The sequence below is a fragment of the Vidua chalybeata genome, chromosome 24, assembly GCF_026979565.1.
Source record: "Vidua chalybeata isolate OUT-0048 chromosome 24, bVidCha1 merged haplotype, whole genome shotgun sequence".
NCBI classification, from domain to species: domain Eukaryota; kingdom Metazoa; phylum Chordata; class Aves; order Passeriformes; family Viduidae; genus Vidua; species Vidua chalybeata.
In genome coordinates, this window is record NC_071553.1 from 1,977,253 (window position 1) to 2,001,389 (window position 24,137).

The 24,137-nt window shown below is 55.9% G+C and overlaps 2 protein-coding genes across 2 annotated transcripts; one reads left to right on the forward strand and one right to left on the reverse strand.

Annotated features, from left to right (window-relative positions):
* Positions 1–7,650: 7,650 nt before the first annotated feature.
* On the reverse strand, positions 7,651–17,397 carry PSMA5 (proteasome 20S subunit alpha 5). The gene is made up of 9 exons (XM_053964105.1): positions 17,221–17,397; positions 16,259–16,325; positions 14,432–14,558; positions 13,104–13,171; positions 12,426–12,533; positions 12,288–12,346; positions 11,499–11,601; positions 10,452–10,538; positions 7,651–7,928 (listed from the first exon to the last, which is right to left on the reverse strand). Exons 1-9 carry the CDS (start codon positions 17,247–17,249, stop codon positions 7,851–7,853), a joined length of 726 nt encoding a protein of 241 aa, XP_053820080.1. The 5' UTR covers positions 17,250–17,397; the 3' UTR covers positions 7,651–7,850.
* An 800-nt stretch (positions 17,398–18,197) lies between these two features.
* SYPL2 (synaptophysin like 2) lies at positions 18,198–23,285 on the forward strand. The gene is made up of 6 exons (XM_053964191.1): positions 18,198–18,325; positions 18,899–18,970; positions 20,316–20,434; positions 21,104–21,305; positions 21,388–21,579; positions 22,934–23,285. Exons 1-6 carry the CDS (start codon positions 18,275–18,277, stop codon positions 23,060–23,062), a joined length of 765 nt encoding a protein of 254 aa, XP_053820166.1. The 5' UTR covers positions 18,198–18,274; the 3' UTR covers positions 23,063–23,285.
* The last annotated feature ends 852 nt before the right edge of the window (positions 23,286–24,137 follow it).

Consider the following 24,137-nt stretch of genomic DNA (forward strand, 5'->3'; position numbering starts at 1 on the left):
TTAAAATAGAAACTCTGTGATGTCAGATATTTTTTACTAGCTCAAGAAAAGGGATAAGATAATCAAGAAACTCTGAGCAGTGAGGGGTGGTGCTCAGTTTTGGATCCTGTGAGCCAGAAGGATTATGATGGTGAAGCTGAGAAGGCAGGTGCAGCTAGCAGGGGGAGTGGTGCAGTTGAAATTGTGGGCAGCGAGAGCTTTCTCAGCTGGCACTTTTGTGAGCTAGGTTTTTGACAAATGTTTTCAGGTTTGTAGCGTCATTCTGCAATAATGAAAAAAATTATTAGTGGAAATAAGTTTGTGTTGCCATTTGAATGTGGTGCAAAGAAAGGATTTGCACTTGGAGGGGGAAGATCAGCGAAATAATTTTGTTCTGGCAGAGCAGGGACATCCTGGCTCTGCCCTGGGGGTGTTTCCGAGCTGGGCTGGGCTGGTTTCCTCCTTTTGCCGGTCGGCAGCGGCATCGTGTGGTTACAGTGCTGAGCGCTGACAGTGCCCAGGAAAAGGGGAAGCGCTTTCCTGCCCCGTTCCCGCGGGGGAACAGCTCCGCTCTGGATCCCGGCGCGTGGGCACCGACGGAATGTGATGGGGAGGAAGACAAATGGTTTCATTGTCGGCTGTGCCCTTTATGGGCTGCAAAGGCAATTCCAGCACGGCCTCTTTCTTTCAGAACCTCCTCTGCGGGACAGCGGCTGGGAGTTCTCGGGTTTGTGACTGGATTCTGTGAGAGTGGAAGTTCAGAGGGTGCACAGAGCTGGGCACGCAGACCTGTGCGTGCCGCACTCTGTAAGGCGCAAGGGGAAAGCGAATGTTTGCGTTTCTTTCTAGGACTTTGGGTGTGTGAATTGCTGGATGTGGTAAGTTTCGAAGCTGGGCTCTGCCAGAGTGGAAGAATGGGATTGTACATTTAGTTTGAAAAGAAAGCTCCAGTTTGCACAGTGAGCATGAAACCTGTGGGAAATAAACTTGTAGAAAATTCTTAAAGTCTGATAAAAGGTTTATATAGTATGTATTTGTGTGTAAACTTTGAGATAAGAAATGTTGATTTATAAATGGTATAGAATAATATAGATACTACTAAAATTATTTCTAGTTCTAGAAATAAGAAATAAGTTTTAAAATATAGTCATAATAAGTTTTAAAAGATAGTCATAAAAAAGAATAGATATTTTAGAAAAATAGAATTATAAAAGACATCTTGTAGGAAGATTTATGAAGAGTAATTTTAAACTATTAACTTTAAAACAGTTATAGTATAGTGTAGTAAAAGTTGATAAGTTAAGAAATGCTTATAATGTATTGTAATTAAGAAATAGTTAGGTTTTGATTGTAATGGTATAAATTATAATATTGTAATCCAACAGAAACCCACAGCTGAAATGAAGAGCATAACACCAATGTGAGTTGTGCAGTTTAAGACTGCAGAGGAAAAGTGATGCCCAGCACCATCTCAATTTTTCTAGGAACTCTTTTTTTAAGCAGTGGATCTTGAAGGTCTCTATGCAAGACTGGAAGGAGAGGATTGAACATGCAGCTTAGAAGAAACTTCAGCTTCCTTTTGAAACCCCAAATTCTCACCTCAGTCAAAGGACAATACAAATTACCAGGCCAGGAACTAAACAGTTGCTGGATTACCCCTTGTTCTCCTCACAGCTTTTCAGCTACACAAAACAGCATCAGTCCATGCACCATCTTCCTCAGCTATTTGTGCAGTCACATTTAGAGCCCAGGGACAGAATTGCAATTGTAAAATTGGTATTGTAGAGCCTTGTTGGCAAAAGCATGGTGTGGATCGTGTTACAATTCAGAATTTCAAACCAGGTATAAGGCCACAGAAATTTTAATTACATTTGGCCTGTCCCAAAGCAGAATTGGGAAAAGACAAAAAGAAAGTGTCTTGAATCAGAAAGAAAACCAAAGAGAAATATGAAACTAAATCAGATATTACACTTGTGCCTTATTACTTTGTTGTTTGCCTTAAGTAACGCGATCCTGCCCGTGAGTCAACCAAAAACCAATGTTTGGGTGACCTTGGCCAATGCATCAGGCCTGGATACCATTTGTTTGACTTACTCAAATCCACAAAAACCATTCTCAACCTGCTTGGTCGGTTTGCCAGTAATTGATTGGCCAATATCCCAAAATGTCTCTCCAGATCTTTCACAATTCACCACCAATCCCACTGAGGGAGGGGTGTCTGGACCACATTTCTCCCTGAAGCACCCTATGAACCTCAAGAATTGGAAATCCTTGGCTCAGTGAAAATGGATTTTTTCCAGTGCTCCAGCCAAAAGCTCATTCAGAGGCAGTGAGAGCTGAGTGTCAGCTCAGTGCCAGCTGAGAACTCTCTTGGCTGGCTCAGCGTGTGCAGGTGTGTGTGTGCATTCAAACTCCATGTCTTCTTGGAGAAGATGTAATGTAATGTTTCCTTTGCTTTGTGCCATGAAAATATCTCACTGTGGTGTCCTGTGGCATGGTCCCTGCTTTGCTTCAGACCCCTAAACTGAGAAACAGCACACCCTAACAATGTCCTGAGACCTCCCGAAGAGCCAAGGCCTCTGGCAAGTGCAATGTGATGTGGATGGCACCTGTGCGTGCCCTTTGGCCTCAGGGTAACAATCCTTGGCACACATTTATTCTCTGGGGCCAGTAGAGATCTACCCAACAAGAACAGGCAGAAAACAACTCACAGCCAGAACGGGCAAATATTAGACACAGACCTGCCTCGTGCACTGTCCCCAGAGATCTGTGCACCATCCTGGTCTTTCATTCTCACAGATACCAAACACCTCCAAAACATCCATCAACTGTTCCCGTACAAAAAGTCCTAAAACAAACAGCCAGTACTGGTCTTCACCTTCCCCTCTGTACTGGTTTAGGGCAAATTTGGGAGAGGAGCTCCAAAGGGGTTCCTCTAGAAAGCAGATTCACTCAGCCCCTTGCCCCAACCAATTCAGGGAAAATAATTTCTTGGAGAGAAGTGGAAAAAACTGTTTATTTCACAGGCAAAGCATTCACCAGCATAAAAAGAAATGAGCAATATTAAACAATAAAACTTCTGGCTGCTCCAAAAGAGAGACAAACTCAGAAAGTCCCCTTCGTGGGCGGTAGATCAGTTCACTCAGTCTCTTATCAGTCTCTTATCAGTCCCTCGGGCGCTGGAAATGCCGCGGTGGCCCGGCCCAGTGGGCTGTAGGTGAGAGCTGCCGATGCTCTTCTCGGTTTTCAGTCCAGAGCAGGTTTAAACAGGTCCAGAGAAAAAGAAAACCACAGTCCAGAGAACTTCTCTGCCTCAGCTAGCTAAAACTAACTAAAAGCCAAGGAGAGCTCTGTCCCGCTGTCTGTCTGTCCATCCGCAGACAGCACAGTCCAGGAGCAGGAACGTGCAGGAGCGAGTGCCGTTTCTGAAAACAAACTCCGCGCTTCTTCTCTCCCCCCTTTGCTCTCAGAACCAGTCTGAAAGGTGCAAAATTTATTATCCAGCACGAACAGAACAGACAACAAGGGTTACCAGCACCATAGAGCCAGCCCAGGGCACCCTTGCAGCTACAAACTGACAAACACGCCGTGATCGACCCTTTCTCAGCTCCATGAAGCTTCACTTTTTCCCCAGGTCAGAGTCCTTCACTGAACCAAAGCGTTTCCAGCTGCAGCTCGGACTGAGAGATGTGCCAGGACAGAAGGCATTCCATTGAGACAGAGTAAAAATTTAACAAGATAGAAAATTATTTAGATTTAAGTAAAATGTGTTGTTTTGAGATTCTTAACATAAGTAAAATATATTGTTTAGTTTAGTAATTACAGCACTAACAAAACTGCCCCACCTAAAGAAAAAGAATGCAAATTTCCAAGCTAAAAAAATAAGAAATAAAACTCCTCAGACCTTGAAACAAACAACACAGTGACCCAAGAGTTCTTCTGTACTTTCTAACAAAAACTAAGTACAACTAACTGTAAGTGTAATGCAAAATCAACAAAATGAATATGTATGAACCTATTGTAAAATTCTATAAATATGTAAACTAGTAAAAGTAATTTTTAAAAATCAAGAATTCTCAAAAGCACACATGTCCTTTAAAAAAGAATAATTCCCCACATGGGTCCAGCGCTGTAATAAACATACCATTCCCCACGAATCTTTATTAGAATTATAGAGTCTTAATTTTCCACCGCAATTCATTATGGCGAGCCTTCCCGGTTCCCTGTGAAAACTGGAATTCACAGGGCAGTCCCTTTCACACGCGGTGTCGCAGAGTTCAGCCAGCTGAGTGGCACAGAGAAGTGTCAGAACAGTGACTGCTGGAACCTGGATATTGAGAATTTCAGACTTTCTGTGCTGGCAGGCACTGACCCCCAAGAGAACACTGCATTGACCTGAGGCCGTGGAGAAGCTTCCAAAATGGAATTATAGAACTGGAATTGTGGGGGTGGAGTTTGAATAGAAGTGTGTAACATCACAGGGTAGAAAACTCAGAGTTTAAAGTTTTAGAATACAGTAATATCTATAAAGCAAGATGGACGTTTTAGGGCAGAGGCTGGTCCTTTTTCTTCACCTTCTTCTCCATGGGTTTGGGTGGTTTTGTGTAATTGGATACAAAAGCCCACATTGCAGGGCACCAGTGGTTGGTTATTGGGTTAAAAGTAAAAATAATTTAGGTGTCATTTCTTAATTGGACAGTTTATCCTTAAAGGCCTTGTAGAGAGAGAGATGGGGCTGCATTTTTAGTTTGTTAGAGTGAAGTTCTGTAGAACTCAGGGTCTGTGAGACGGTGACATAGATGAGAACTGATAAACATCTGAGTCCCAGCAAGAAACACCATCTCACACATTTAATCCTGACCCTGGCAGAAAGGAAGCAAAGACTCCAGAGGTAAATTCCTGGATTATCCCCTCCTCCCAGCAGCCCTTGAACTGCCCACAACACACTTTGGCTTTGCATCTTCCTTCTCACATTTAGGATTTTCCCACTCTCCCAGGTCTCTTTCACACACCCAGCAGCTGCTCCCATAAAAAGGGCTCGGGAAGAAGAAGGCAGCGCTGCTCTGCACCTTCCCCCAGCCTGGGGGCAAAGCCACCTCCAGGAGCTGATCCCGATCCCGGGGCGTCCCCAGCTCAGGCATCCTGTGGCTGCCAGGGAACCAGCGGTGCCCGGCACTGCTGCCCGCCTTTGTTTGTTTGTTTGTTTGTTTGTGCTTTTTGGACAGTGGGGCCAGGGAAGCACAGAGAGGTCTGTCTGTCCATCCCAGGGCATGTCTGTGTGTCCATCCCAGGGCATGCAGAGGGGATGTCTGTCTGTCTGTCCGTCCATCCCAGGGGATGTACAGGGGATGTCTGTCTGTCTGTCCGTCCATCCCAGGGGATGTACAGGGGATGTCTGTGTGTCTGTCTATCTTGGGGAATGCAGAGGGGATGTCTGTCTGTCTGTCTGTCCATCCCAGGGCATGCAGAGGCAATGTCTGTCTGTCCATCCCGGGGGATGCAAGGGGGGGAGGGGATGTCTGTCTGTCTGTCCATCCATCCTGAGAGATACAGAGGGGGATGTCTGTGTGTCCATCCCAGGGGATGAAGAGGGGGGAATGTCTATCTGTCTGTCCATCCATCCCAGGGGATGTACAGAGGATGTCTGTGTGTCCATCTCGGGGGATGCAGAGGGGATGTCTGTCTGTCTTTCTGTGTGTTCATCTCGGGGGACGCAGAGGGGATGTCTGTCTGTCTGTCTGTCTGTGTGTCCATCCCGGGGGAAGCAGGGAGGGGTATGTATCTGTCTGTCCGTCCCAGGAGTGGCAAGGAAGGATGTCTTTCTGTCCGTCCTTCTCCACGTGCTGGCGCCGTGCGCTGGGAGGGCAGGGGCGGGGGCCGATCTGTCAATTCATCTGTCCGTCCGTCTATCGGTCCTTCTCTCGGCCTGTCCTGTTGTCCGTCTGTCGGGGGGCGTGTCCCGCTAGCCACGCCAGGGCGGCGGTGATTGGCTGGAGGAGCTGTCGCTCAGAATTCGGCCACGCCTCCTCCCCAAAGGCACAGTCCCGCCAGCTCTGATTGGTTCGCTCCTTTCTCAATCACCGCCCACCCCCTCCTGTGATTGGCTGGCAGCGCCTGTGAATCCGCGCCCTCCCCAAGCCCGGTCTCTAATCTACCCAGCGACAGCCGCTGATTGGCGCGGAGCGCCGGAGCGATTTTTTTGATTGGCCGAAGCCATCGGGAGCCCGCCGGACCCATTCACCCGGCGCGGTTGGGCCGGGGCTCCCGGCGGTCCCGGCGGTCCCGGGGCTCCGAGCCCCCAGGCCGGGGCGGGACCGCGGTGCGGCCGCCGGGACTGAGCCGAGCCGGACAGGCACTGCTGCCCAGGGAAGCGGCGGGGTCTGTGTTCCCGGCCAGCGGCAGAGCCTCGCCGAGCGCTCCCGGCGGGACGGGCCGGGACACGGCGCTCCCGGGCGGGGCCCGGCGCTCCCGGGCGGCTGCCGTGCAGGAGGGGCCCGGTGCCGTTCCAGAGCCAGCCCGAATGGGCTGTGCACAGCACCGAGGCAGAGCCGGGCTGACCCCCCACGCCAGGGGAGGGTGTTCTACCTGCAGGGACCGGCGTCGGAGCCACTTCGTTCCTTTACGGGGCTCTGGAAGAGGAGACAGGAATTGTCACAGGAGTTCCAGGAGGGCGCTGGGCCTTGCTGGAACTGAGGGTATCCAAAAACTGATTTTCCAGACTGTGCTTCCCTTCCTGAATCCCTCTGGCAATGGCAAGAGAGGGGAAAACCAACAGGAGAGGCATTCTTCCCTCTGGAGGCAGGGGGAGATTTGGCTTTGCCCACTGATGAAACCTTTCCTCATTTCCAGCATTATGCTGGGGAAAGTGGCCCTAGTTCCCTGTCCCAGCTCTATCCAGCTCTTCCACACCAGCCAGTGCTGCTTGGTTCAGGGTGATACCATCATTTACCCTGAAACTGTAATTTGAAATTGTAATTTGTCTTGGAATTTGATTTCCAGGCCTCTGCCCTTCTCAGTACAGCCCAGAACCAGCTGCCAGGATTGAGGCACAGCTGGCTTTCCCCACAACCATGATTTTATAGGAAAATACTCTTTTGATCTCTTAATTTATTCCCTTATCAGACCCACCTTTGATTCCCAGACACTGTTTTAAGGACACGCAGAGAGATTTTTGCTGGAGAACAAAAAACTCAGTGGGATAAGCAGGAATTTTCTGGTGAAAAATAGAGTTAACTGTCAAAAGCCAGTGGTACCTGCAGGATTTCAGTGCTGGGGGCTGTCTCAGCCTGTATCCCTGTTTCTGCTTGGTGGGCTCTGATCTATCAGCTGTTATGGATTTTTTTCAAGCCCTACCAGAAGGAAACACAAACCCCAAGGCTGATTGTAGATTTTTTTTGCAGGGAAGGAGATGGAGCTCCAGGGACTCATTTTACAGATAAAAAACACTGGAGAAGGAGGGAGGAATGCACTGAACAGATTAAAAGCTCTTATTTTTTTTAAAAGAAGTGTGGAATGACACCTGGATTTCCCCATGGACAGCACCACAAGAGGGAGACTCTCTCCTGCAGCAGACCTGGCAGTGCCCTTGGCACAGCTGCTGTCCCAATCCACCCCCAGTTTTGGCTCCAAATCCCTGCCTTCCCACCTTTTCCCCCCTGCTGAGGAGCCCAGTGAGAGTAACAAAATTATTTATTTCATTCCCTCCTGGGGCAAAGCTCAGTTCTGTCCAGAAATGGTAAAAAACCTCTGGAGCTGGCAGGAGCAGCAGATACAGGTGCTGTGGGAAGGGAAGTCCCAGGAGCTGGGTGAGCTGGACCAGTTCCTTTGGTCAGGGCAGGGCTTTGAGCTTTTGGGGGGTCTCTCCCTCTTTTTCAAATATCCTTGATGACCTCCTCGAGCTCCTCTTTTGTGTACATGTGGAATTTCATGCCAGGCTCCACCGTGGCAAGCTGGAAGAGAAGGAACAAGGGGTTAAATGTGGCTGAGGAAAGCAGGGAGCAGCTGTTCCTTCTCCTGATCTGCCAGGCCAGCAGGATCATTCCAGCCCAGAACATGCTCCATGGTTCCCTAAAATAGCTGCCTGCTGCACAAATAGCTTTGAATTGACTCAGCCTCCTCAGAGGAGCAGCAGCAGGGAATTTTAGTGGGAACTGCTCCCACTCCATGGGGGGAAAGCCATCAAAACCTCCCAGGAGAGAATTCCTGCCTCTCCAAAGGATTCTTCTCCCCCAGGAACCAAGGGGACAAATCCTGGCCTGTCTGGGAGCTGAGGGGACTCAGGGTTGGCTCAGGGAAACTGAGGCAGAGATCTCTAAGGAAAACAGAACAGTGTCAGGGCAGACAGCAGAAACATTCCAGAGGCAGCACCAAGGATGAGGGACACTTGAATGACAAGGCTGGAGGAGAAACGTGAGCAGAAATGTTCACACCTGGCTCAGGGATGGGAGCCCAAAACAGGGAAAGCTGTGCCAGCAGAAATGCCAAGGCTCCAGAGAGAGTTGGGATGCCCTGGAATGAGCTGGGGTATCCCATAACAGGTTGGGATGGGGCAGGACAGGGCTGGGATGCTCCTGAACCCACAGGCACTGGGCATTCTCCAGGAATCAAAGTGTGTGGATACAACCAATAAGCTGAAGGAAAGCTCTGGAGCATCCCAGCAGATCCCAGAGCTCTTCCAGGGTGAATTCTCACCAACCCCCCCTTCACCAGCACAAGGGGAACTAAGCCAGGGGCAGGGAGGTACCATGAGGTGTTTGTTCAAGTGCAAAGGTGCCCACGCTCAGCCTGAGAGCTCCTGTCAGCCCAGGTTCCACCCAGAACTCTCAGACATTTGGAGATGCCACTTTAGGCCCCTCAAATCGTGGAGTAGTTTGAGCTGGAGGGGACCTTAAAGCCCCTCCAGTGCCAGCCCTGCCATGGCAGGGACACCTCCCACCGTCCCAGGCTGCTCCCAGCCCCATCCAGCCTGGCCTTGGGCACTGCCAGGATCCAGGGGCAGCCCCAGCTGCTCTGGGCACCAAACCACCTGTGCAGGGACTGGACTGATCCTGGGCCCAACCAGACTCAACAAGACCCAGATTTATGCACCAAAACCAGCTCTAAATACCGAAGAAACCTTTATGAACACTAAAACCAGCAGAGGCACCAATTCCTTTGCTTTTCCACACCTCCTCAAACCTTCTCCCTGCCAAAGCTTCACTCTCCACCATTCCCTGACAGGATTCACAGGGAAGTCATTAATCTAAAATTGTGAAGTCCTTTCAGGCTCCTGACCTTTGCCATCACGGATTTACCTCTTCCACAGCCACACTTCCCCTCTTCTCTTTGTTCCTAGATGGAAAATGCCTCAGCAGCGTGGCCAGAGCCAAGAAATGGGAGAGGCACATAGTTCTAGGAAGCAAAGAGCTCTTCAGGTGGCAGATTTTCAGCCAGGGGGTGACTTGAGTCAATAGAAACCTTTTAAACCTCAGCACATTCCTGCTGTCCTTCCCCCCTGCACGATTCCACCCCACTCCAGGGCCGTGCCAAGCACAGTTAAGCCCTGTTAAACAGGGACATGACATCAGGATACTGTACACATTCCTCTGCCTGCACTGTACCAGGAAAAAATGTATGGCTAAGGGCTGGAAGAGCACCTGGGAAGGAGATTCCAGCCACATGGCATGATTTTGGGACAGAGTATCCAAGTTTCCCTGTGCTGTTGGCCTTCCCCTCCAAAGGAAGCTGTTGAATCCCACCAGGAATGGTCCCCCCACAGCAACATTTAATACAAAAATGGGGTGAATACCTTGGAGCTGTTTGGGAAAAGGTTTTCCAGCACTCAGAGGGAAGGAAGGGGAGGAGAGAGCGGCTCAGGAGCTGGAATGCCACACTTTGGAAAGGTCTGGTGTCCCATAACCCACCCGAAATAGAAGCAAACTCTATACACCAGCCTGGCTTCTCATCTCCCAGTTACCCCAGCCAGTGCAGAGGGTTTGTACCTTTCCCACCCAAAAAGGAGCCTGTGGAGCAGGTTTGGGGGGCCCAGCATCCCCAGCTCTGTGGGTACTGCCTGCCCCCGGGGCTCCAGGGGCACAGCCATTCCTGGAGGATCCCTGCTGCTCCCACTGTCCAAGGGATTTTTGGCACTGCCCCAGGACTAATATAGCAGCCCAGGAGCTGGGTAATTTTCATTCCTTCTAATATTACAAGCAGCAAGGCAAAAAAGAATGGCTAGATGCAGGGGAAGAACAAGCACTCTGGGTGGTATCTTGGGTTCTGCTGACTGGAGAAGGTCAGAGAATCCCTTCAGCTCATCATGGATCAGCCATGGATCAGGCTCTGTGCCTCTGCAAGGGAAAAGCTTCAACTTTTCCAAAATGCCCCACAGGATATGATGAAAAGGGCAGGAACATCTGCAGGACTTGGCTCAGGAAGCCCTGAGCTGCTCCATTCCTTGCTCCAGGGGCAATCCTGACTCCAGGAGGGCTTACCTCGATGTTGGTGGCATTTAGTTTCTCCTCCATGACCTGTTTCAGGATGACCAGGGAAGATTTGATGGCTTCCTTTAGTGTCATGGACTGGAAAACAAATGGCTCATGGATGAAATGCTGGAGGCCCCTCTCCCTCCCCTCTCCCAAATCCCTTGAGCCAGGCAGCCAAAGGAGCAGCTTAGCAAGGGATCTGCAGCATCCCTGGGAGACAGGAGCAGGCAGGGCAGGGATATGCACAGGGACAGTGAAATCCTGCCTTTCTGAGATTTAAAAATTGTTCATTTGGGCACATAAATCTGGTTCATTTAAAAGTGGTCAATATGGGACAGGAGGGGCTGTTTCTCTTCACCAATTTCCTCCCAGAAAGTCAGATTCCCTCTAGGCAGAAGCCTCCATGCTGCATTTAATCTGATAAATCCCATGCAGCCCTAGAGCCAGAGGCATGTGCAGCACAGCTGTATTTCACTAACTTTGCACTTGAAAAAGGGTTGACAATCCAGGGAGTCCAGGATTTGGGTAATCTAGAGAATTCTAGTGAACAAATGAATCTTCCCAGCCACCATCACTAACTGTGCTTTTCATTGGGGCTTGGTTTCTTACCACCCAAAATGGGCAACTCCCTCCTCACGGGGGAAGAAAAATTCCTATTTAGTATCAAACATGACCAGAACTTGCAGCACAAAAGCTGTTCCCTTTCCTGAAAGTGCTGCTGTGAGCTCAGGATGCTTCCAGCTGTATCCACACAGAGCCTGATGCTGACAGCAGCACCCAGAGCTCAGCCCTTATTTATAGAGAACTTCCTGACATGGCCTTAATTATCTCACAGCCCCTCAGAGCAGCTGCTGGGAGCAGCTCTCAGCTGTAGAGATCCTCAGCACCTACTCACAGGATCCTCTGCTCAGGAGTGATCCTGCCCTCAGCAGCACAGGCACTCCTCTCCAGCCCAGTCCTAAATCCTCACTGGGGAGGGAATCAGGGGATCCTGGCAGGTGGTGAAGTACCCCAGATCCACAAGCTGTGACCCCCAAGCCCAAATGCAGCCCTTACCTTGTGGTAAACCTCTTGCAGGGAGCTCTGGGCTCCCTCTGAGGCGGAGCCGATGGCTCTGGCATCGCACTGCACGAACGTTCCCGAGGGATCCATGTGGAACCTGTGGGGACAGGGGGTGACTGCCTGCACCCCATCCCACCCCAGGGCATCCCAAGGACTCTCCCAGCAGCCCCCCAGAGCTCCCTGCACAGCTGGAGCTGGGATTCATCCCCAGGAGCTCCTGGGCCGGCAGCTTACACACTCTAACACTGCCCTCTTTCCTCAGAGAACCGTTTCCCTTTGGATTTCCCATCTTATGGTAATTTTTTTTTAATAAATTGAGCAAGTTTTTTTCTCTGCTGGAAGGCAGACCTGGTCTGGCTCTGCCAAGCCTTTCCCACTTCCAGTGGGGCCATTTGAAGCCCTGAGTTCAGGTTACAGCTGCTCCAACACCTCCCCAAGGAATGTCACATGGATTATGTTACTGGTGGCTCTGCCGGTCCTTTAGGGAAAGGTAAGAATACACTCAAGATGAGGAGAGCTTTAACGCTTCCCTCCTCCCCAGGAAACCACATTTTTAATTAAAAAGGGCATGGGTTTGGGGCAGATATGATGATTTTCCATGCCAAACAAGCAGGCTGGGCTCTGGAAAGGGTTTAACAGGATTAACAAACATATCAGAGACATAATGGGATAAACCCCGAGGGGCTGGCTTAAGGAAAATCCCAGAATGGAGTCGTTAAAACAGCCTGGGAATTTTGCAGTGGAGGTTTGGTCTTTCCCCTGGATTAAGAGAGCAGAACTCACAGCTGGGGTCCCTTCTCATCCACTCCTCCAAAGAGCAGAGCGACACCGAACGGGCGGGACTGCGGGACAGAGGAGGGAATGGGTCACACCAGGCAAGGACAGGGGGGTCCCAGCACCCCCCAACCCCCCCAATCCCACCATGGCTCCTGGGTCAGCATCTTCCTCCCCAAACTGCAGGGCCAGGTTAGACACAGCCTGTGTCACGCTCTCCACCGTCATCGTCTCGTTGTAGGTGAACCAGTGATTCTGCAGGAAAACCCAAATAAAGATTCCCATTATCCCCATGTTCCCAAAATGTGACTGCCCTGCATGGCTGAGGTGGAGGGAGACCTGTGGGGACACAAGGATAACTTCCCTGTGGAACTCAGGGCACAGCCAGTTCCCCCATGGAAGCATCAGGGAGAGTGGGATGTACAAAAAAATCCACAGAAAATTGGATACCAAGGCTTGGGATGCCAATAGGGAAATGCAAGGCTTTATCCCAATATCTGCTTTGGAAGTAATGTGTTACCCAGCTCTCCAGAGGGTGGAAAAGTGCTGATATGCAGGAGAAAAAAACCAGAAAAATCCTTTGCAGCAGCACAGATTTGTACCTGGGACCTCTAAGCACCTGAGGCATCCAGGAAATTTAAGGGGATAAAAAGAAAACCAATATATCCAGAATTGTACCAGAACAGTCAGGCAGCCCCCACACTCCCAACAAGCCTCCAGCTTCCCACCAGCTTCTTTGATGGAATGATCCTCCCTTTCCCAGGACTTTCAAGGAGTTCCTGGGATTTGTGCTGCTAATTTAAGAACAGAGATGTCAGATCTTACCTGAGTCTCCACTCTGGCCTTGTCAATTAAAGTCTTTGCATCAGCTATTAGGCCACTCATGGCACACCCTGGAAGGGAAAGGGGAAACTGGAGCCATTCCTGTTTCATTCCTGAGTCATTCCACCCATTATTTGGGATGTGTTTTCCCCCAGAATGCCCAAAGCTCACGTAAAACACAAAGGGCTGCAGGGAGAAGCTGGTCCCTGAGTGGGAAGGTGGGGAAGAGATTTATCCCACTGTGCTGGGCACTGCTGAGGCCACACCTGGAATCCTGGGGTCAGTTTTGGGTTTCTCACAAGAAGGACAATGAGGAGCTGAAGCATGAGGGGAATGGAGCTGGGGAAGGGGCTGCAGCACCAGGAGGGGCTGAGGGAGCTGGGAAAGGGCTCAGCCTGGAGCAAAGGAGGCTCAGGGGGGGACTTTGTGGCTCTGCACAACTCCTGACAAGAGGGGACAGCCAGGGGAATTGGGCTCTGCTCCCAGGGAACAGGGACAGGAGGAGAGGGAATGGCCTCAGGCTGGGCCAGGTCAGATATTACATAATTTTTTTCATGGAAAGCTTGGTCAGGCCCTGGCACAGGCTGCCCCTGTAACAGTGGTGGAGTCCCCATCCCTGGAAGGGTTCCAGAAGTGTGGCTGTGGCACTTTGGGACATGGATTAGTGGTGGCCTTGGTATGGTTGGACTCAATGGTCTTAGAGGGCTTTTCCAGCCTCGAGGATTCTGTGGGATTGAACCAGATTTGCTCCAGAACAACCTGCTAGGAAGGGGCCCTGGCTGCCCCACAGGAGCCCCAGCACAGATTCCACTCTGGGAAGAGGGGACTGCATCACAGGCTCCTGGGAGGAGGAAATTGGACTCTTGGAGCTCCTCCCATGCCCATGGAGCAGCAACACAGGAATTCTGGAGGTTTCCTGCCCTTCAGGGTGACACATTTGGTCATGAGCCCATTGTGGGCCACTCATGGCTCCAGGGTGGCATCAGTGATCCTGGAGAAACTGGCCCCAGTCAGGCCCACCGTAATTCCCTGCCCTCCCAGAGCTAAATTTGGGACGAGCTTTCACAAGGGAGGTTACTGAGGCAGGGGGCAGTGCTTCAGCTGCCTCTTTCTGCTTCCTGGAGCTCCATTCTGCCAGCTTGGAGCCTGGAAAACCAGAGACCAGGAGCTGGTGTGCACTGGGAGGGACGAGCCTTCCTGCTCCAGGCACTGCCTGCAGGGAGGGCTCATCCCAACACACAACTTCCCAAACTGCCAGGGCACGGACTCTTGTCATAAACAATTCACAGTTTTAGGGGTGATGTGATGCAGAGGGACCCCCAGGGCCATACCAATGTGGGAGTCGATCTCCACAATCTTCTCAATGCTGCTGGGCTCCATCAGGGGAGATGTGATCCTCTTCTCCACAGCCAGGCAAACTCCCTCTGAGGTCTGGATCCCGATGGCTGTGGAGCCAAGCTGCAAAACACCACCACAGGCTCTGGCTCACACAAGCAGCACTGCTAATTCTGACTTATTTGCAGGTGTGTTGGTTTGGATTCAGGTGTGTCACCCACTCACAAACCCACCCTGGGTTTACATGGTGCATTTTCAAGCTTATTCCCTGAAGAAGGAAGTGGGGAAGGTCAAATCCATGTGATGCCCATGAGAACCCAGTGGGTCCCAGAAGGGCCCCCCTGAGCCTCCTTTTCTCCAGGCTGAGTCCCTTTCCCAGCTCCCTCAGGAGCTCCAGCCCCTTCCCCAGCTGCACATCCTTCAAGCAACAGCAGCTTGTGGAGCCTGGTGAGTGTAAAAGGCCCTGGGAATTCTCCTCTGCCAGAGGGAAAAGAGTTTTAGACCCTTTTAAACCTTTAAGGGTGAGAGAATTTCCCACATCAGTACAAATCCCACTGCAGCTCTGGCTTGGCTTTCCATAAGCTCCTGTTCTCCCCAGAGTCCCAGGCAGCAAATTCCACCCTGGGACTGCAGGACACCTCAGTGTCACCAGGGCCACAAGCACAGGGACAGATCCTAGGGGCTCCTGGCAGCCCTTGCCTGGATCCTGCTGTGATCCCACCTCGATCCCATCAGGCCCTGCCTGGATCCCACAAATCCCTGCCTTGATCCCAACAGCCCCTACTTTGATCCTACCTTGGGCACACCAAGAGCTGCCTTGATCCCACTTTCACCCCACCAGCCCTGCCTTGATCCCACCATGATCCTACCAAGGCTCCCCTGGATCCCCCCAGCCCCTGATCTGCATTTTACCAGCCCTTACCTCAACCCTGTTTAATCCCACCAACCCCCACACTGGTCCTACCTTAACCCCACCAACTCCTGAATTCCAGCCTTGATCCCAATTACCTTCACCCCACCCTGCTCCCAGCACTCACAGCTCTTCCACACCTCAGAATTTCCTGGCAGAACTGTCTCAGCTGCAGTGTGGAATGCTCACTCCCAACATCCACTCCAAGCCACGAGGTTTAATTTTAACCCCAAGATTCCCTGGAAAGCTGCACCTACAGCCACAGTTATGGCAGGAGATCGATTTTAATTTATCAAGTCAGCATGGCCACCAACATCCTCCTGGGAGCTTTCATTCCCAAGTCCTTGATGATTTTATTACTTTTTCTGTTATTTTATTACTTTATTCCTCTATTTAGTGCTCCAAGGATCTAAAGGAACACAGGGAAGATGAAGTCAGGAGCCTTCTCCCCAGTTCAAACACCTCAGAGCTTCTTCCCTTCATCACTTGACCTGTTTCTTCCAAATTTAAACTCATTACCAATCTGCACCCACATTCTATCAATGCAATAGACAGGAATAGTTATCAATTAAGGACATTCATCAATTAAGAATCTCTAATCCCCAAAGGCCATTTCGCCCTGCAAAGGTGGGTTTGCTCATAACAACCTTCAGCTTCACATTTAAATCCACCCAAGAAGTGGTTTGGGTTTGATTTGGGGATAAACAGCTTTGGATTGCATTTTGTTGGGGGATGAATCACTTGGTAGGACAGGGGAGGGAACATTCCACTCAGCTCTGGGGAAATCAATGGGGTTTGGTCCTTCCTGACCCATAAAAGCAGAGCTGTGGGATGTCTGGCTGGAGGAAGCAGACACAGCCTGAGGGTTTGAAGGAGCCCCAGATGTCACAGTTTGGAAACTTTTCAAAAGTACCTTTATGGCCTCGATGGCATATTCCACCTGGAAGAGCCTCCCCTCTGGAGAGAACGTGTTCACACCCCTGCAAGGACAACACACAGTGAGAAGGGCAGGACAGCAAGGGAATGCAAGTCCTTGCTCACGGGGGAAGGCCCCTGGGCACAGGGGGGAGGGCACAGGGACGTGTCCCCTGAGCACAGGACACCCACAGACTCGGGATGCTCGTGGACAGGAGCTCAAGGAAAGGCAGCAGGTCAAGGCACAGGTGAGAAGCAGGTGGGGTGTCCCAGCACGCTTTGGAACCCAAAGGGAGCACCAGGAGCCAGAAAGGTCCTGTTTTACCGTGGAATCCTTGAGATTGGAAAAGTCCTTCGAGATCATGAGTCCAGCCTTTCCCCCAGCCCTGCCAAGGCCACCGCTAAGCCCTGGCCCCGAGTGCCACCTCCACGTGGTTTTTGAGCCCTTCCAGGGATGAGGACTCCCCCACTGCCCCGGGCAGCCTGTGTCAGGGCTGGATAGCGCCTCCCATGAAAAAAAATTCCCAACATCCAAACTCAACACCCCTGGCCCAGCCTGAGGCCGTTCCCTCTCCTCCTGTTGCTGTGCCCTGGGAGCAGAGCCCGACCCCCCGGCTGGCCCCTCCTGTCAGGAGAGCCACAAGATCCCCCCTGGGCCTCCTTTGCTCCAGGCTGAGCCCTTTCCCAGCTCCCTCAGCCGCTCCCGGTGCCCCAGCCCGTTCCGCTGCTCCCGCTGGACCCGCTCCTTCCCCTGGGTGCCCCATCCCCACACACCACGAGCTGCCCCCGCCCTCGGGTCCGTCCCATCCTGGCGGCCCCCGGTCCCGTGGCAGGGCTGCGGGCTCCTGGCAGCTCCCGGTGCGATGGCGGTGCGGGAGCCGCCGCTCGGGGCGCTCCGGACCGCTCGGGCCGCGCCGGGCGCAGGCCCGTGACTCAGCCGCGGCGCGGGCGGGCACTCACCGGTCGTACTCGGAGCGCGTGAGGAACATGGCGGCGCTGGGGCCGGGGGGTTGCGGCGGGTCCCGGGGACTCCGGAGGTGCCGGGGCGGCGTGAGGCTTCGGGGGCACCGGGAGCGCCGCGGCCTCACCGGGGGCTGCAACGCCGCTTCCGGCCCCCAGCGGCACTTCCGCCCGCGCCGCCCGCCCATTGGACAGCGGCCCTGCCGCCTGGCCAATGGGAGAGCGGGGAAGGCGGGACCAGCGCGCAGGGGAGGAGCGGGGCCGGGATTGGGGGAGAGGGGAGATGGGCGGGACCATATTTTGGGGCGGGGCCAACACGCGAAGGGCGGGGCCGAAGCACAGGGGCGTGGTCTGTGTAGTGGGGGCGGAGCCAGAGCGGGACGGGGCGGGGAGGGGCGTGGTTATGGGGAGGGCGTGGCTGCCGCTCCGGAGGCGGGGCCAAGGCAGCAGGGGCGGGGCCTGCGGCGGGCACGGCGCGGTGCCGGGAGGGGCTCCCAGGAACGGGGACTCGGGGAGGGGGTACCGGGAAAGGGGGACCGGGGAGGCGGTGCCAGGGACGGGACACCGACAAGGGGGCACCGGGAAGGAGCTACAGGAGGCGGTGTGGGGAAGGGGCTCCGGGGCGGGCTGCACGGAGGGGAATACCGGGAGGAGACACCGGGAGGGGGTGTATGCCCCTGCCCCCCCGGGGCCACACCGGCACCCCAACGCCCAGTGCACGGTGCGACGCCGTCAGCCTCCTTGCCGGCCCCGTCAGCGGCCCCCGGCGCAATTCCCGCCGCGTTCCAGCGCTCCCGGCTACCGGGGGATCGGCGGAGCCGATGGACGGACGGACCCTGCCCGGGGGGCGCTGCGCATCCCGCGCTGGCCGGAGGGCCGGGGGGCGGACCGGGGCGGGGGGCTGTCCCGGGGGGCCCGGGGCCGGCCCAGGGGCGCTGCCGGGGGCGGGGCGGTGCTGCCCGCCCCGGGGGCGGTGGGGTGCCTGGTGGCGGCTCCGCCAGCGGAGCCGTCCCAGCGGGCGGCGGAGGCAGCACCGACCGCCCCCGGCCCGGCCATGTCGGAGCCCGGCGCCCCCGCGGCCGGTGATAAAGCGCCCCGGCTCCAGGTAGGGCTCCGGTGCGTCCCCCCTCCCGGTGACCGCGGCAGGCTCCCGGTGCAGCCCCTTGGTGTCCCGGCGCTGTTGCCCGGGGCAGCTCCCGGTGTCCCTCCCCGTCCCGGAGGCGATCCCCGGAGGAGTCCACGGTGTCCCGGTGCCGACCTCCGGAGAAGCCCACAGTGTCCCGTTGTAGCTGCCCCGGTGTCGCGGTACAGCCCTCCGCTGTTCCGGTGCCGTGGCCCATGCCGTTCCCCCGGTCCCCCAGGGCAGCCCCCTGCCCGGGGCAATCCCGTTGCAGCCCCTCCGTTTCCCCGGGGCAGCTCCCCGGTTCCCCGGTGCGGCCCCTCCGGTTCTCCGGGGCAGTGCCCCCGGTTTCCCGGAGTAGACCCCTCTCCACCGAGGCAACCCCCAGCCCGGAGCAGGCTCCTTTGCAGCCCCCTGCCCGGGAGCAATCCCGCTGTGGCAACCCGGGGTAGCCCACGGTGCAGCACCCCATCCCCCGGGTAGCCCCCGGTTCCCCGGAGCAGACCAAGTCCCGGTGCCGTGCCGGTGCTCCCTGGCTCCCGCCGCTCTCTCCTGCAGGACCGTGTCCTTCGTGGGCTGCGCTGGGGCCGCCTCCAGGAGCCCCTGGGCTTCATCAAGGTGCTGGAATGGGTGAGTGACCCCGGTGTGTCCCCCTGTCCCGGGCCCGATCCCAGACCCACACCACAGCCCCTTCCCCAGCGCTGCTGCTGCTGCTCCCCAAGGACCGGAGTCCCCCCAGCTTTGGGGGGTTCCGTTGCTTTCCCGAAGCCCCCCCAGAACGAAGGAATCCCAGAGCCCTCCCTGCCCCTCCGGAGCTTCCTGCACCCCATCAGCAGCGGGGGTGGGGGCCGCATTTTGGGGCTCCGGGGGAGGAGGGGAGCGGGGCCACGCGGACGCCCGGGCTCAGGCCACGAGCCCCTCTCTGGCCCTCCCCGGTGACCTTGAGCAGGTGGCTCTGCCCAGCCGTGCCAAAGGGGACAGCGACATCGGGGTGTCAGGTCCCCGCCATTCCCAGGGGCTCAGGGGGCACCGCGTGCGTGGGTGGGTGGGGGGGTGGGTGGGGAGAGGGGCTGAGGGTCAGCGAGCCCCAGGAAGGGGGACGCTGGGGACGGGGGGGAGCCAAATGCCCGCGGCTCTGTCCTGTCCTGGCCATGCCACGAATGGCTCCCTGTGAGATTGGATTTCAGGGTGGCATTTCTGCAGCTCGGCCTCGCCAGGGCCGGGGGCTCCCGGGGGAAACTGAGGTACAGAGGGGACTCGGCCCTCTCTGAGCATCTCCCACCAGTAGAAGCCAGACTGAGGGGCTTTCCCCCAGTCCTACAGCTCCTTGGTTTGCATAATCCCACCCAAGGAGGCTCTGGGCTCCCCCTGGCATTGAGGCCACCATATGGGATCAGACCCCACATGCAAAGACAGCCCAAAAACAAAAATGAGGAGAAAATCCCTGGAGGATCCACCGACACCCCTGCTAAAGCCCTTAGTGCCACACACAGGGCTGCCCATCCCTGCAGCGTCAGGCCTGGCTTAGATCCCCCATTTCACCCGGGAAGCTGGGAGCTCAGCCAGGAGGAGTTGTGGGAAAACACTTTGAGAATGGTGTTTTCCCGGCACCCTTTTCCAAGGGATGAGGGCAGTGTGACTCCAAAGACAAGGGAGGGCAGTGCTGGCTCCGGGGGAGGGGACAACTCTGGGGGTCCCACCATGGGGGTGCTCCCAGCTCTCTGGAAACGCACTCTGGCACTCAGTACCCTGCCCAAAATTAAGGAGGGATTGGGGTGCATTTGGCCTTGGTGTCCCCACCCCCCCCCCAAACATGACCCCCATCCTCAATTCCCAGTGTTGGAGGGAGGCACCCAAGGCCAACACCTGGGGGTGGCAGCCTGCCCAGTACTCAGTGCCAGGGGATGCAGCCTGCGCCCCAAGGATGAAAGGGCCCCAGGGCGTCAACCCCCCGACCCATTGCCCTCTCCTGTAGCTCTTTGCCATCTTCGCCTTCGGCTCCTGCGGCTCCTTCAGCGGCGAGACCGGAGCCACAGTGAAATGTGACAGCGGAGGGATGACAGCCATCAGCATCCAGTTCGGGTACCCCTTCAGGTGAGGGGGTGCTGGTCCCTGACACCCCCCAGGACTGCCCCAGACAAGCTGGGGGGTGCTGGGCTGGGGTTAGACTCCCTTCCTGCTGGCAGGGCCTCCATGGGACCACAGCCATGGTCTGTGTGGTGCTGTGTTCAGCTGGGGACCACCCACACCCTGACCCCATGGGACATCCCCTGGCATCCCTGTCAGTTCCTGACGCCACCCAGGGGGATTCTTGTTAGTCACGGAAGACTGGGGTGGGGAAGGAGGGAAGTTCTCAGAACTCAGGGAAGACCACGGGAATGCTGATTTATCTGGGAAGGCAATGATGGAGTTGGGCCAGATGAGAGTCACAGTTCCAACCCCTTCCCTCTGCCACCAGCCCCATGCCAGGGCACTAGACCCTGGAAAAGAATCCAGTGGGCAGTGGATCTGTGCCCTCCATCCCAGGAGACCACCCCAGCCTGGTTATTCTAGCCATCACCATCAAACCTTCCATTCCCAGGGGACCACCCCAGCAGTTACTGCATCCATCCTTCCCATCCCAGGGGACCACCCCAGCCTGGTTATTCAAGCCATCCGTGTCATCATCTCCATTCCCAGGGGACCGCCCCAGCGTGGTTACACCACCCACCCCTATACCCCCTCCGTTCCCAGCCCCCTGACACCCCCCTCCCTCTATCCCAGGTTATACCAGATTCCCTTTGGGATGCCGAATTGTGAGGATGAATCAGAAGCCCGCACCCTGTACCTCGTTGGCGATTTCTCTGCTCCCGCCGAGTTTTTCGTGACCCTGGGGGTCTTCTCCTTCCTCTACTCCATGGCTGCTCTGGTGCTCTACCTCCGCTTCCATTCCCTGTACACCGAAAACACGAAGCTCCCCTTCACAGTAAGGCAGGCTCATCCCCCGGGACACGTGAATCCAGCGCCGTGCCAGGATGGCAGCTGATCCCGGGCTCTCATCCTGGCAGGATTTCTGCGTCACCGTCTGCTTTGCCTTCTTCTGGCTGGTGGCAGCGGCGGCGTGGGGCAAGGGGCTGAGCGACGTGAAGGCAGCCACGCGCCCCTCCACCCTCATCTCTGCCATGGGCGTCTGCCAGGGCGATGGCGTGGTCTGCAACGCCGGCACCACGCCGGCCATGGGGCTGGCCAACATCTCGGTGGTGAGGGCCACACGGGCACACACACGGGCACCCAGGGACACCCAGGGACTCACACACGGGCACACACACATGGGCACACAGGGGCACACATGGGCACACACACGGGCACCCAGGGACACCCAGGGGCACACACATGGGGACACACAGGGGCACACACACACAGGAGCACACACAGGGGCACACACATAGGCACACACACGGGCACACAGGGGCACACACATGGGCACACACACACGGGCACTCAGGGGCACACACAAAGACACACACAGGGACACACACACATAGGCACACACATGAGCACACAGGAGCACACACACGGGCACTCACATGGGCACACACACGGGCACACACACAGGCACACACACACGGGCACACACATGGGCACACACAGCCAAATAGGTGTAGTTTTTTCATTGGAAGCACAGTTTAGGGGCTTCAAGCAGAGCTGAGCAGCACACGTGCACACACGTGCAACCCACAGGCTGCAAACCTGGGCAGGACCTGCTGCAAACCTGGGCACACGAAGGCACAGCGGTGCACGCGTGTGTTCACGGGACAGCACACGTGGCCGTGGGAGCACCCCACAGGTGTACAGTGCTCACACACAGGTGTGCGCTCACACACACTCACACACTCTGTGCACGTGTGCCGGATTCCTGAGCGCAGCCAGGAGAGGGCAGTGGGAATGAGGGCACACAGATGGAAATATGGGCACACGCATGGAAACGCGGGTGAAAACATTCCACAGCCACCTGCCTCGCTCCCACGGGATGTGGGATCCACCCTGCATCCCCCCAGCCGTCAGGGAGTGCCAGGATGGGGTGGGTGGTGGTGATGCAGTCCCTGGCGTTGGTGTTTAGGATGTATGGGGTGCGTGAGGCACGTGGGGGCCTAGGGCATACGAGGTGCATGAGGTATATGGGGTGAAGTGGGGCGAAGTGGGGCGCATGGGGTGCATCTGGCATGGGGGTGGCATGGTGTACATGGGGTGCATGAGGCATATGGGGCACACAGGGTCCATGGGGTGCACAAGTTGCATGGCACATGTGGGGCACACGGGGTGCATAAGGTGCCTGGGGTGCACGGGTGGGGAGTTTGGGGTGCGTGGGGCACAGGACGTGGGTTACACATGGGGCACAAGGGGTGCCTGGAGCGCAGTGGGGTGCGTGGGAGGTACGGGAATTATGGTGTGTGGGGGGTGCACAGGGCACACACGATGTACAGGGTACATGGGGCGCTTGGAGCTCATGGGGCGCACAGGGGTCTGTGGGGTGCTCTGCTCCCCCAAGGCTGCCCTGTGGGACCGTCTCCCTTCTTCTCTGTCCCCTCCCCTCTCCCCTTTCCTCTCCTGCAGCTCTTCGGGTTCCTCAACTTCCTGCTGTGGGCCGGGAACTGCTGGTTCGTGCTGCGGGAGACGCCGTGGCTGCGGCCGCCCGCGCCCCGCGACAGCGCGGCCGAGCAAGGCGCCATCGACAAGCAGTAGCCACGGGGGCGACCCAGCCCGGGGACCGACCCCGCCCGGCCCCCGGGACCTCGCGCCGGCCGCCAGCCCGGGGCCGGGGTGTCGCTGTCCCCGGGGTCGGAGCCGCCGGGGGTTCGGATGCTGAAGGGGGACACGGAACCTCGGGGATCCCGCTTGCTGTCGGGGGCTCTGTGTGTCACCCCGGGGGTCCATGTCTGTGTGGGGCGCATAAAGTCCTGGGTACCAGCTGTGCACTGGGGCTCCTGGTGTCTGCCTCGGTGCCCCACCCTCGGCTGGGGCACGACCCCCGGCCCGTACAGGGATAAACCGGTCCCCATCTCTGGTACAGGGTGAAGTGTGGACCTCAGATCAGTATTGGGCTAATGGAGGGTCCCAGACAGGTCACAGGGGACCCCAGACCAGTAAAAGGATAATCAGGAACCCCAGTCCGGTATTGGGATAATATTGGGAGCACCACTCCAGTATAGGGATCACTTGGAACCCCAGCCTGGTATGGGAATAATGGCAGGGAGTCCCAGCTCCATGCAGGGATAATAGGGAGCCCCAGACCAGTGGAAGGATAATGGGGGCTCCTAGGCTGGTATAGGCATAACGGGGGTCCCCAGCCCCGCACAGGAATAACCTGGAACCTCAGCCTTGTATGGCAATACCCTGGGCTCACAGCCCAGTATAGAAGTAACTACACCAGACCCCAGCCCCTTATAGGAATAACTGGAGTTCTGGGTCTGGTATGGGGACAACAGGGAGCCCCAGCCGAGTATAGGGATACCGAGTGCCCCTAACCTGTTGTAGGGGTACCGGGTACCCCCATCCCCGTGTAGGGATAACAGGAGACCCCAGCCTGGTACCCGAGGTACCTGATGCCGAGGGATCACTCGGGACCCCCAGGCCAGCGCGAGATGACGGGTGTCCCCAGCTCAGGATGGGGACAGCGGGTGCCCGGTGCCGGTGCGGGCTCCCGGGCCGGCCGGGGGTCGCTCCGGGACTACCGTGCCCGTGGTGCCGCGGGGCGGGCGGGGCGCGCGGCGCATGCGCGGGGCGGGGGCGGCGCGGGGGGGGCGGCGGTGCCGCGGCG